Genomic DNA, 12,490 nt, shown 5'->3' on the forward strand with positions numbered 1-12,490 from the left:
TTTTTTATGCATCTGTTGAGATAATCATATGATTTTTGTTTTTTAGTCTATTAATATGGTGAATTATATTGATTGGTTTTTGAATGTTGAATCAACCTTGCATTCCCGAGGGTAAACTCCTTTGGTAATGATGTATTATCTTTTTATATGTTGTTGTTTTCAATTTGCTAAGATTTTGTAAATAATATTTGCATCAATGTTTATGAGGGATGTTGTTTTGTAGTTTTCTCATGTCATCTTTGTCTGGTTTTGATATCAGATAATGCTGCACTCATAAAACAAGATGGGAAGTATTTCCTCCTTTTTTTCTGGAAGAGTTTGTGTAAAATTGGTATTATTTCTTCCTCAGAAGTTTGGTAGAATTTACTAGTAAAGCCATGTGGACCTGAAGTTTTCTTTGTGGGAAAGTTAAATAAATTCAATGTCTTTAATAGATATAGAGTTATTCAGGTTATATATTTCTTCTTGCATGAGCTTTGGTACTTTGTGTCTTTTAAAGATTTTGTCCATGTCATCTATGTTGTCAAACTTATCCGCATAGCATTGTTCATAATGTTCCCTTATTTTAGTATCTATAGAATCTGCATCAGTCACCTTTATCATTCTTGATATTGATAATTCGCATCTTATTCATTTTTTCCTGATCTAGTCTATCTAGAGGATTGTACACTTTGTTGAGCTTTTGGTTTTATTGACTTTTTTCTTTTCTTTGTCTGTTTTCTATTTCATTTCTTTTCACTCTGATTTTTAAAATTTCTTGTGCTTACGTTGGCTTTTATTTGCTCTTCCATTTCTAGTTTCTTAAAGTAGAAACTGAGGTCATTGATTTGAGACATTTCTTATTTTCTTTTTTAATTAATTATTTATTGAACTATAGTTGATTTACAATGTTGTGTTAATTTCTGGTGTAGAGCAAAGTGATTCAGTTATACATATTCTTTTTTATATTCTTTTCCATTACAGTTTATTACAGGATGTTGAATTATAGTTCCCTGTGCTATACAGTAGAACCTTGTTTTTTATTTTTTAATTTTTTTTTACTTTTTGGCTGTGCCACGTGGCATGCAGGATCTTAGTTCCCTGACGCCCCCATGCCCCCTGCAGTGAAACCCACGCACCCTGCAGTGAAAGTGCAGAGCCTTAACCACTGGACTGCCAGGGAAGTCCCATGTTTATCTATTTTATATATAGTGGTTTGTATCTGCTAACCCCAAACTCCTAATTTATCCCTCCCCCCACCCTCTTTACTCTTTGGTAACCATAAGCTTATTTTCTAGAGACATTTCTTATTTTCTAATATAGGTGTTTTTTAGTGCTATAAATTTCCCTCCATGTACTGCTTTAGCTGCATCCCACAAATTTTGATATTTTTTCTTTTCTTTCAGTTCAAAATGCTTTCTAACTTTCCTTTTGATTTTTTATTTCATATATATACATATATATATATATGTATACACACACACACACACACACACACACACACACACACACATATATATATTTTAGCTGCACTGCAAATCCTGTGGGATCTTAGTTGCCTGACCAGGGATTGAACCCAGGCCCTTGGCAGTGAGCACAGAGTTCTAACCACTATACTGCCAGGGAATTCCCTATTTCACACATATATTATTTATGTATTTATTTATTTTTGAATTTTATTTTATTTATTTTTTTTATACAGCAGGTTCTTATTAGTTATCCATTTTATACATATTAGTGTATACATGTTAATCCCAATCTCCCAATTCATCACACCACCACCTCACCTCCCCTGCCACTTTCCCCCCTTGGTGTCCATACGTTTGTTCTCTACATCTCATACACATATATTATTTAAAGGTGTGTTGTTTAGTATCCAATTATTTGGGGATTTTTCTAGGATCTTTCTGTTACTAATTTATAATTTAATTCCATGTGGTCAGAGAATGTACTTGAAATTACTTAAATCTTTTATTTTTTTTTAATTTTATTTATTTATTTATTTATTTTTTAACGTCTTTATTGGAGTATAATTGCTTTACAATGGTATGTTAGTTTCAGCTTCACAACAAAATGAATCAGTTATATATATACATATATTCCCATATCTCTTCCCGCTTGCGTCTCCCTCCCTCCCACCCTCCCTATCCCACCCCTCCAGGCGGTCACAAAGCACCGAGCTGATCTCCCTGTGCTATGCAGCTGCTTCCCACTAGCTATCTACCTTACGTTTGGTAGTGTATATATGTCCATGCCTCTTTATCGCTTTGTCACCGTTTACCCTTCACCCTCCCCATAGCCTCAAGTCCATTCTCTAGTAAGTCTGTGTCTTTATTCCTGTTTCACCCCTAGGTTTTTCATGACATTTTTTTTTCTTAAATTCCATATATATGTGTTAGCATACGGTATTTGTCTCTCTCTTTCTGACTTACTTCACTCTGTATGACAGACTCTAGGTCTATCCACCTCATTACAAATAGCTCAATTTTGTCTCTTTTTATGGCTGAGTAATATTCCATTGTATATATGTGCCACATCTTCTTTATCCATTCATCCGATGATGGACACTTAGGTTGTTTCCATCTCTGGGCTATTGTAAATAGAGCTGCAATGAACATTTTGGTACATGACTCTTTTTGAATTATGGTTTTCTCAGGGTATATGCCCAGTAGTGGGATTGCTGGGTCATATGGTAGTTCTATTTGTAGCTTTTTAAGGAACCTCCATACTGTTCTCCACAGTGGCTGTATCAATTTACATTCCCACCAACAGTGTAAGAGGGTTCCCTTTTCTCCACACCCTCTCCAGCATTTATTGCTTCTAGATTTTTTGATGATGGCCATTCTGACTGGTGTGAGATGATATCTCATTGTAGTTTTGATTTGCATTTCTCTAATGATTAGTGATGTTGAGCATTCTTTCATGTGTTTGTTGGCACTCTGTATATCTTCTTTGGAGAAATGTCTATTTAGGTCTTCTGCCCATTTTTGGATTGGGTTGTTTGTTTTTTTGTTATTAAGCTGCATGAGCTGCTTATAAATTTTGGAGATTAATCCTTTGTCAGTTGCTTCATTTGCAAATATTTTCTCCCATTTTGAGGGTTGTCTTTTGGTCTTCTTTATGGTTTCCTTTGCTGCGCAAAAGCTTTTAAGTTTCATTAGGTCCCATTTGTTTACTTTTGTTTTTATTTCCATTTCTCTAGGAGGTGAGTCAAAAAGGACCTTGCTGTGATTTATGTCATAGAGTGTTCTGCCTATGTTTTCCTCTAAGAGTTTGATAGTTTCTGGCCTTATATTTAGGTCTTTAATCCATTTTGAGCTTATTTTTGTGTATGGTGTTAGGGAGTGATCTAATCTCATACTTTTACATGTAGCTGTCCAGTTTTCCCAGCACCACTTATTGAATAGGCTGTCCTTTCTCCACTGTACATTTCTGCCTCCTTTGTCAAGGATAAGGTGACCATATGTGCGTGGGTTTATCTCTGGGCTTTCTATCCTGTTCCATTGATCTATATTTCTGTTTTTGTGCCAGTACCATACTGTCTTGATTACTGTAGCTTTGTAGTATAGTCTGAAGTCAGGAAGCCTGATTCCTCCAGCTCCATTTTTCGTTCTCAAGATTGCTTTGGCTATTCAGGGTCTTTTGTGTTTCCATACAAATTGTGAAATTTTTTGTTCTAGTTCTGTGAAAAATGCCAGTGGTAGTTTCATAGGGATTGCATTGAATCTGTAGATTGCTTTGGGTAGTAGAGTCATTTTCACAATGTTGATTCTTCCAATCCAAGAACATGGTATATCTCTCCATCTATTTGTATCATCTTTAATTTCTTTCATCAGTGTCTTATAATTTTCTGCATACAGGTCTTTTGTCTCCTTAGGTAGGTTTATTCCTAGGTATTTTATTCTTTTTGTTGCAATGGTAAATGGGAGTGTTTTCTTGATTTCACTTTCAGATTTTTCATCCTTAGTGTATAGGAATGCCAGAGATTTCTGTGCATTAATTTTGTATCCTGCTACTTTACCAAATTCATTGATCAGCTCTAGTAGTTTTCTGGTAGCATCTTTAGGATTCTCTATGTATAGTATCATGTCATCTGCAAACAGTGACAGCTTTACTTCTTCTTTTCCGATTTGGATTCCTTTTATTTCCTTTTCTTCTCTGATTGCTGTGGCTAAAACTTCCAAAACTATGTTGAATAAGAGTGGTGAGAGTGGGCAACCTTGTCTTGTTCCTGATCTTAGTGGAAATGCTTTCAGTTTTTCACCATTGAGGACGATGTTGGCTGTGGGTTTGTCATATATGGCCTTTATTATGTTGAGGAAAGTTCCCTCTATGCCTACTTTCTGCAGGGTTTTTATCATAAATTGGTGTAGAATTTTGTCAAAAGCTTTCTCTGCATCTATTGAGATGATCATATGGTTTTTCTCCTTCAATTTGTTAATATGGTGTATCACGTTGATTGATTTGCGTATATTGAAGAATCCTTGCATTCCTGGAATAAACCCCACTTGATCATGGTGTATGATCCGTTTAATGTGCTGTTGGATTCTGTTTGCTAGTATTTTGTTGAGGATCTTTGCATCTATGTTCATCAGTGATATTGGCCTGTAGTTTTCTTTCTTTGTGACATCCTTGTCTGGTTTTGGTATTAGGGTGATGGTGGCCTCGTAGAATGAGTTGGGGAGTGTTCCTCCCTCTGCTATATTTTGGAAGAGTCTGAGAAGGATAGGTGATAGCTCTTCTCTAAATGTTTGATAGAATTCGCCTGTGAAGCCATCTGGTCCTGGGCTTTTGCTTGTTGGAAGATTTTTAATCACAGTTTCAATTTCAGTGCTTGTGATTGGTCTGTTCATATTTTCTATTTCTTTCTGATTCAGTCTTGGCAGGTTGTGCCTTTCTAAGAATTTGTCCATTTCTTCCAGGTTGTCCATTTTATTGGCATAGAGTTGCTTGTAGTAATCTCTCATGATCTTTTGTATTTCTGCAGTGTCAGTTGTTACTTCTCCTTTTTCATTTCTAATTCTATCGATTTGAGTCTTCTCCCTTTTTTTCTTGATGAGTCTGGCTAATATTTATCAATTTTGTTTATCCTTTCAAAGAACCAGCTTTTAGTTTTATTGATCTTTGCTATTGTTTCCTTCATTTCTTTTTCATTTATTTCTGATCTGATTTTTATGATTTCTTTCCTCCTGCTAACTTTGGGGGTTTTTTTGTTCTTCTTTCTCTAATTGCTTTAGGTGCAAGGTTAGGTTGTTTATTCGAGATGTTTCCTGTTTCTTAAGGTAAGATTGTATTGCTACAAACTTCCCTCTTAGAACTGCTTTTGCTGCATCCCATAGATTTTGAGTCGTCGTGTCTCCATTGTCATTTGTTTCTAGGTATTTTTTGATTTCCTCTTTGATTTCTTCAGTGATCACTTCGTTATTAAGTAGTGTATTGTTTAGCCTCCATGTGTTTGTATTTTTTACAGATCTTCTCCTGTAATTGATATCGAGTCTCATAGCGTTGTGGTCGGAAAAGATACTTGATACAATTTCAATTTTCTTAAATTTACCAAGGCTTGATTTGTGACCCAAGATATGATCTATCTTGGAGAATGTTCCATGAGCACTTGAGAAAAATGTGTATTCTGTTGTTTTTGGATGGAATGTCCTATAAATATCAATTAACTCCATCTCGTTTAATGTATCATTTAAAGCTTGTGTTTCCTTATTTATTTTCATTTTGGATGATCTGTCCATTGGTGAAAGTGGGGTGTTAAAGTCCCCTACTATGAATGTGTTACTGTCGATTTCCCCTTTTATGGTTGTCAGTATTTGCCTTATGTATTGAGGTGCACCTATGTTGGGTGCATAAATATTTACAATTGTTATATCTTCCTCTTGGATCGATCCCTTGATCATTATGTAGTGTCCTTCTTTGTCTCTTCTAATAGTCTTTGTTTTAAAGTCTATTTTGTCTGATATGAGAATTGCTACTCCAGCTTTCTTTTGGTTTCCATTTGCATGAAATACCTTTTTCCATCCCCTTACTTTCAGTCTGTATGTGTCTCTAGGTCTGAAGTGGGTCTCTTGTAGACAGCAAATATATGGGTCTTGTTTTTGTATCCATTCAGCCAATCTGTGTCTTTTGGTGGGAGCATTTAGTCCATTTACATTTAAGGTAATTATCGATATGTGTGTTCCCATTCCCATTTTCTTAATTGTTTTGGGTTCGTTATTGTAGGTCTTTTCCTTCTTTTGTGTTTCTTGCCTAGAAAAGTTCCTTTAGCAGTTGTTGTAGAGCTGGTTTGGTGGTGCTGAACTCTCTCAGCTTTTGCTTGTATGTAAAGGTTTTAATTTCTCCATCAAATCTGAATGAGATCCTTGCTGGGTAGAGTAATCTTGGTTGCAGGTTTTTCTCCTTCAACACTTTCACTGCCACTCCCTTCTGGCTTGCAGAGTTTCTGCTGAAAGATCAGCTGTTAACCTTATGGGGATTCCCTTGTGTGTTATTTGTTGTTTTTCCCTTGCTGCTTTTAATATGTTTTCTTTGTATTTAATTTTTGACAGTTTGATTAATATGTGTCTTGGCGTATTTCTCCTTGGATTTATCCTGTATGGGACTCTCTGTGCTTCCTGGACTTGATTAACTATTTCCTTTCCCATATTAGGGAAGTTTTCAACTATAATCTCTTCAAATATTTTCTCAGTCCCTTTATTTTTCTCTTCTTCTTCTGGAACCCCTATAATTCGAATGTTGGTGCGTTTAATGTTGTCCCAGAGGTCTCTGAGACTGTCCTCAGTTCTTTTCATTCTTTTTTCTTTATTCTGCTCTGCAGTAGTTATTTCCACTATTTTATCTTCCAGGTCACTTATCCATTCTTCTGCCTCAGTTATTCTGCTATTGATCCCATCTAGAGTACTTTTAATTTCATTTATTGTGTTGTTCATCGTTGCTTGTTTCATCTTTAGTTCTTCTAGGTCCTTGTTAACTGATTCTTGCATTTTGTCCATTCTGTTGTCCATTCTATCTCCAAGATTTCGGATCAACCTTACTATCATTATCCTGAATTCTTTTTCAGGTAGACTGCCTATTTCCTCTTCATTTGTTAGGTCTGGTGGGTTTTTATCTTGCTCCTTCATCTGCTGTGTGTTTTTCTGTCTTTTCATTTTGCTTATCTTACTGTGTTTGGGGTCTCCTTTTTTGCAGGCTGAAGGTTCGTAGTTCCTGTTGTTTTTTGTGTCTGTCCCCAGTGGCTAAGGTTGGTTCAGTGGGTTGTGTAGGCTTCCTGGTGGAGGGTACTAGTGCCTGTGTTCTGGTGGATGAGGCTGGATCTTGTCTTTCTGGTGGGCAGGTCCACGTCTGGTGGTGTGTTTTGGGGTGTCTGTAGACTTATGATTTTGGGCAGCCTCTCTGCTAATGGGTGGGGTTGTGTTCCTGTCTTGCTAGTTGTTTGGCATAGGATGTCCAGCACTGTAGCTTGCTGGTCGTTGAGTGAAGCTGGGTGCTGGCGTTGAGATGGAGATCTCTCGGAGATTTTTGCTGTTTGATATTATGTGCAGCTGGGAGGCCTCTTGTGGACCAGCGTCCTGAAGTTGGCGCTCCCACCTCAGAGGCACAGCACTGACTCCTGGCTGCAGCACCAAGAGACTTTCATCCACAGGGCTCCTTAATTTGGGATGATTCGTTGTCTATTCAGGTATTCCACAGATGCAGGGTATATCAAGTTGATTGTGGAGCTTTAATCCGCTGCTTCTGAGGCTGCTGGGAGAGATTTCCCTTTCTCTTCTTTGTTCTCATAGTTCCCAGGGGCTCAGCTTTGGATTTGGCCCCGCCTGTGCATGTGGGTCGCCGGAGGGCGTCTGTTCTTTGCTCAGACAGGACGGGGTTAAAGGAGCCGCTGATTCGGAGGCTCTGGCTCACTCAGGCCGCGGGGTAGGGAGGGTCACGGAGTGTGGGGCGGGCCTGCGGCGGCAGAGGCCGGCGTGACGTTGCAACCTGAGGCGCGCCGTGCGTTCTCCCGGGGGAGTTGTCCCTGGATCCCAGGACCCTGGCAGTGGCGGGCTGCACAGGCTCCCCGGAAGGGCGTGTGGCTAGTGACCTGTGTTCGCACACAGGCCTCCTGGTGGCGGCAGCAGCGGCCTTAGCGTCTCATGTCTGTCTCTGGGCTCCGCACTTTTAGCCGCGGCTCGCGCCCGTCCCTGGAGCTCTCTCAAGCAGCGTTCTTAATCCCCTCTCCTCGTGCACCAGGAAACAAAGAGGGACGTAAAAGTCTCTTGCCTCTTCGGCAGGTCCAGACTTTTCCCCGGACTCTCTCCCGGCTAGCCGCGGTGCACTAACGCCCTGCAGGCTGTGTTCACGCCGCCAACCTCAGTCCTCTCCCGGTGCTCCGACAAAAGCCGGAGCCTCAGCTCCCAGTCCCGCCCGCCCCGGCGGGCGAGCAGACAAGCCTCTCGGCTGGTGAGTGCCGGTCGGCCCGATCCTCTGCGCTGGAATCTGTCCGCTTTGCCCTCTGCACCCCTGTTGCTGTGCTCTCCTCCGCGGCTCCCAAGCTCCCCCACTCCGCCTCCCGAAGTCTCCACCCGCGAAGGGGCTTCCTAGTGTGTGGACACTTTTCCTCCTTCACAACTCTCTCCCGCTGGTGCAGGACCCGTCCCTATCCTTTTGTCTCTGTTTAGTTTTTTCTTTTGCCCTAACCAGGTACGTGGGGGGTTCCTTGCCTTTTGGGAGGTCTGAGGTCTTCTGCCAGCGTTCAGTAGGTGCTCCGTAGGAGTTGTTCCACGCGTAGATGTATTTCTGGTGTATCTGTGGGGAGGAAGGTGATCTCCGCGTCTTACTCAAATCTTTGAAATTATAGAGGCTTGTTTCATGGTTGAGAATGTGATCTTTCTTGGTAAATATTTCATGTGTATGTGAAACTAAGGCATTCTTCAGTTTTAACCACCATAGTTTTGTAATTATTATTTAGTTACATTTATAGTAATTTGGGGAGGGTATAAAAGCTATTGTCTTGAATCAGAAGATGTCTATTTGACTTCTTCAGGCACCCTGAGGGCAGTCTGTGTGTCCTGTTTACATTTCTATCCCCTGAGCATTATTCCTGGACCAGAATGAAAGCTCAGCAGACACTGGTTGAATAAATGGATTACACTTAGAAATGGTCATTTTAAATGGTTATTTTAAAAACAAGATTATTGTGTTATGTGACAAGACTGAGTCTTATACACCTTTGTGTCTTTGTGTCTCTACAGGGCTTTGCATACAGCTTGGCACATTGCAGGAGCTCAGGCAGCATTGATGGCATTGAATGGAACAAAAGAGATACCTACAAAGGTGCTTTCTCTGACTGGTTGGGATTTAAAGCCACCCTGAGGCAATGACAAGCTACTCTGGCCAAGGTTGGAGAGGTTGTCCTGTCATAAAGCCCCCTAAGACATGATGTCACACACAGACAGTGCTCTCCTGTGAAAGGGAGGGGCTGTGCACTGGACTGCCAGACTTAGCTGAGCTCCGGTGCCCTTCTCAGTCTCAGTCCTGGAGCCTGAGGGGAGGTGAATAGGTTGCCTGTACACTGGTATGGTCAAAGGGTACTCTGCAAATCACTAACGTCATCAGGGTTGGTAGATTCGGTAAGCAGTTTCAAAAGGTTGCGCTCAGTAAACCACCCAAGCAGGTGAAAATTGTCTTTACGACTCCTAGCCTGCCTGTCCTGCATCCCTTTCTACTTGACGTTCCCCCTTTCCCCCTCTTCTTCTCTCACTCAGGACTCATTTTCTCTCCTCCAAACCTTCCCTCAGAAAAAGCCTGATAACTTTGCTCACACCAAGTTATAAATAACTAAAAAGCTTACTGTAGAGTATACTGCTAGCAGTATTCTCAGAGAAGGAAATTCAGTGTGAAGGGAGGTGCTGTAGTTCCCTGCAGAGAGATGAAGTGAGCTGAGGCCCGGAAAAGGCCCACAGGATTTGGTGACTAGGAGCATATTGGTGACTTCGGTGAGAGAGGCTTCAGAGGTTGATGGGGACAGAAACAGATTGCAGTGGGCTGTGGAGTGAGGGAGAGGTGAAGAGGGGTGAAGATACGTACTGCAGTCAGCTCTCTCAAGGAGACTGGTGTGAAGGGTAGGGGACAATAAGGACTGTATCTGGAGAAGGGATATGGGTTCAAGGGAGAAGGCCTTTCTTTTTTTAGTGGAAGAGATGAGTGATATGTTTAAATACTGATGGGAAGGAGCCAGAAAAGGAAAGGATGAATATACAAGTGAGAGAGGGGACCTCCAAACACCCAGGTTATGAGAAGACCAGGTGAATGGAGTACGAGAGGGGGCTAGCCCCAGAGAGGGGGCCGCAGCCTCCTCCCCTGAAGAGGAAATGACCTGTGAGAAGCAGAGGATGGATGAGTTTGGTGGCAGAAAGTCTAGGGAACACCCATCTGGTAGCGCGTGTGTTCCCTGGTGAAGGTGAGGAAGGCAGAGGAGGGGCTGGAGGTTTAAAGAGAGGTTCCGAAATAGTCCCTGTGGGGCTTCCCTGGTGGTGCAGTGGTTGAGAGTCCGCCTGCCGATGCAGGGGACACGGGTTCGTGCCCCAGTCTGGGAAGATCCCACATGCCGCGGAGCGGCTGGGCCCGTGAGCCATGGCCGCTGAGCCTGCGCGTCTGGAGCCTGTGCTCCGCAACGGGAGAGGCCACAACAGTGAGAGGCCCACGTACATCTAAAAAAATAAAATAAAAAAAAAAAACGAAATAGTCCCTGTGGAGAATGGGGAACTCACTTGGGAAACAGAGGCTCACCAGGCCACACTGAGGTCCACCTCACCCTGGAGACATTGACTGTACCACAGTGTCAGTTTATATGCAATTTGACACTGAAGGTGGGATTCTAGACAGGGAATTTCTGAGGCAGCTAGGGAATCTCCCCCAGAACTCCCAAGATTATTCCCAAAATGCTGTATAACACAGAAAATACTTTAAACTGTTCGTAGTTTTTAATCCTTTTTATTTATTATTATAATTAGCCACCTACACCTGGGGTCATTTTACACAAAATGTTTAACAGAGCTATACCTTTTTCCTTAATCCTCTCCCAACCCCGCTTTTCCCATCCTGATTCCCTGGGACCTACCTTTCCAGCTCTGAGGACGTTGAAACCAGCTTTTGTTTGGGGCTCTGAGGTCTTGGGAGAAATTCCTGAGCATTTTCCAAGCTCCTAGTGCTAGCCCACTCCATCCTGAGTTTAGCCTCCAGCTGTGCCCAGCAGGCTCTCCCCTGGATGAACCCTGCTTGTGGAGGTCCTGCCATTCCCCCAACTGCCTCTAGCCCATTGCAATCCCTGCAAGCCACAGAGTAAAGGAACACCAGGACCCTGGGTCTATGTGATGCATTGACTGTTGCCATCTTTTCTTCTTAGACTGAAAATGGTGTTTGGTCTGTGCTGCCAGAGAGAGAGGTAAAGTTTAGGTGGGCCCTGTTACCATGCCCCAAAAGACCAGGAAAGGGGACCCCTCACTTGGTGCCACAAGGATGGGAAAATAGGGTTCTATATTCCCTTTTCCCTGACTGTTATAGTGTCTCTGGGACTCAGGGTCAGGGTGGAGGGTGTTATAGTGTCTCTGGGACTCAGGGTCAGAGTGGAGGGCCTGGTACTGACAGGTGGGACATGCCTGTGTGTGTGTAGGCAGGGAGCCATCATCCTGGCAGTGCCGAGATGCTCTGTTTGAGGGAGTTCCCTGGTTGCCTAGTGGTTAGGATTTGGCGCTTTCACTGTGGAGGCCCAGGTCAAGGAACCATCCTGCATGCAGTGCAGCACAGCCAAAAAAAAAAAAAAAAAAAAAATTAAAAAAAAAGATGCTCTGTTTGTCCCAAGGGAGGGGTCCTAGAAGAGGAGGATGGACAATGAGATATTATTTCTAATCCAGGTTGTGGGATCTGTCAGTCCAGAGTAGGGAGGGCTTTGGAGGGCTTTGGGGGGAAGAGCTAATCCAGCACTTGAATGAATAACTATGAGTGTCCAGCCAAGGCTAAGTCCCTGCCTTCTGGCTGGAGAGGCAAGATGGACCTGTGTAAACAAGTAAAGAAGGAAAGGAGAAGGGAGTGGGTCAGGGGATCCTTGTGGGTTCCAGGCACCAAGTCTGGCTTTCTCAGCAGTAGGCAGAGGCACAGAGCATGCCGGCCAGTCAGCAGGGAGCCCAGGCTGAGCCCTGTTACTGCTGATGGATTCATTCATCCACAAGTATTGATTGGACGAGTGCTGGTGGAATAGGTCCTGGGGCTTGGACTGGGGAGGAAAACCAGCACCCACCGGTGAGGGCACGAGGCCCCAGCCTCACACTCAGCTCTGCTTTCCTTCCAGGCTATACAAGTTGCTGTATGTAGTACACATCTTCATTCTTGCAGGTAAGGGTCTGGGTGCTGGGGTAATTTGGGGATGATGGCAGGACCCCAGTCTCCAGCTACTCACTGGGATTCCCAGAGGCCCCCTCCTGAGACTGCCATGTACCTGGCTCCCCAGGGCTGGTCACACTGCTCAGAGCCA

At 42.6% G+C, this 12,490-nt stretch overlaps 1 protein-coding gene across 2 annotated transcripts in view; it reads left to right on the forward strand.

The window, feature by feature from the left end:
- LOC309829625 (uncharacterized protein) overlaps positions 1-12,490 on the forward strand; it is a 33,029-nt gene that overhangs the window by 14,313 nt on the left and 6,226 nt on the right. For both annotated transcript variants that reach the window (XM_082665658.1, XM_082665659.1), the window contains exons 2-4: positions 9,213-9,294; positions 11,366-11,404; positions 12,308-12,351. In XM_082665658.1, the coding sequence (XP_082521784.1) occupies positions 9,269-9,294; positions 11,366-11,404; positions 12,308-12,351 (109 nt within the window). In that variant the 5' untranslated portion in view covers positions 9,213-9,268. The remainder of the gene's footprint in view (positions 1-9,212; positions 9,295-11,365; positions 11,405-12,307; positions 12,352-12,490) is intronic.

Source organism: Grampus griseus (genome assembly GCF_964374135.1).
Source record: "Grampus griseus genome assembly, chromosome: 11".
NCBI classification, from domain to species: domain Eukaryota; kingdom Metazoa; phylum Chordata; class Mammalia; order Artiodactyla; family Delphinidae; genus Grampus; species Grampus griseus.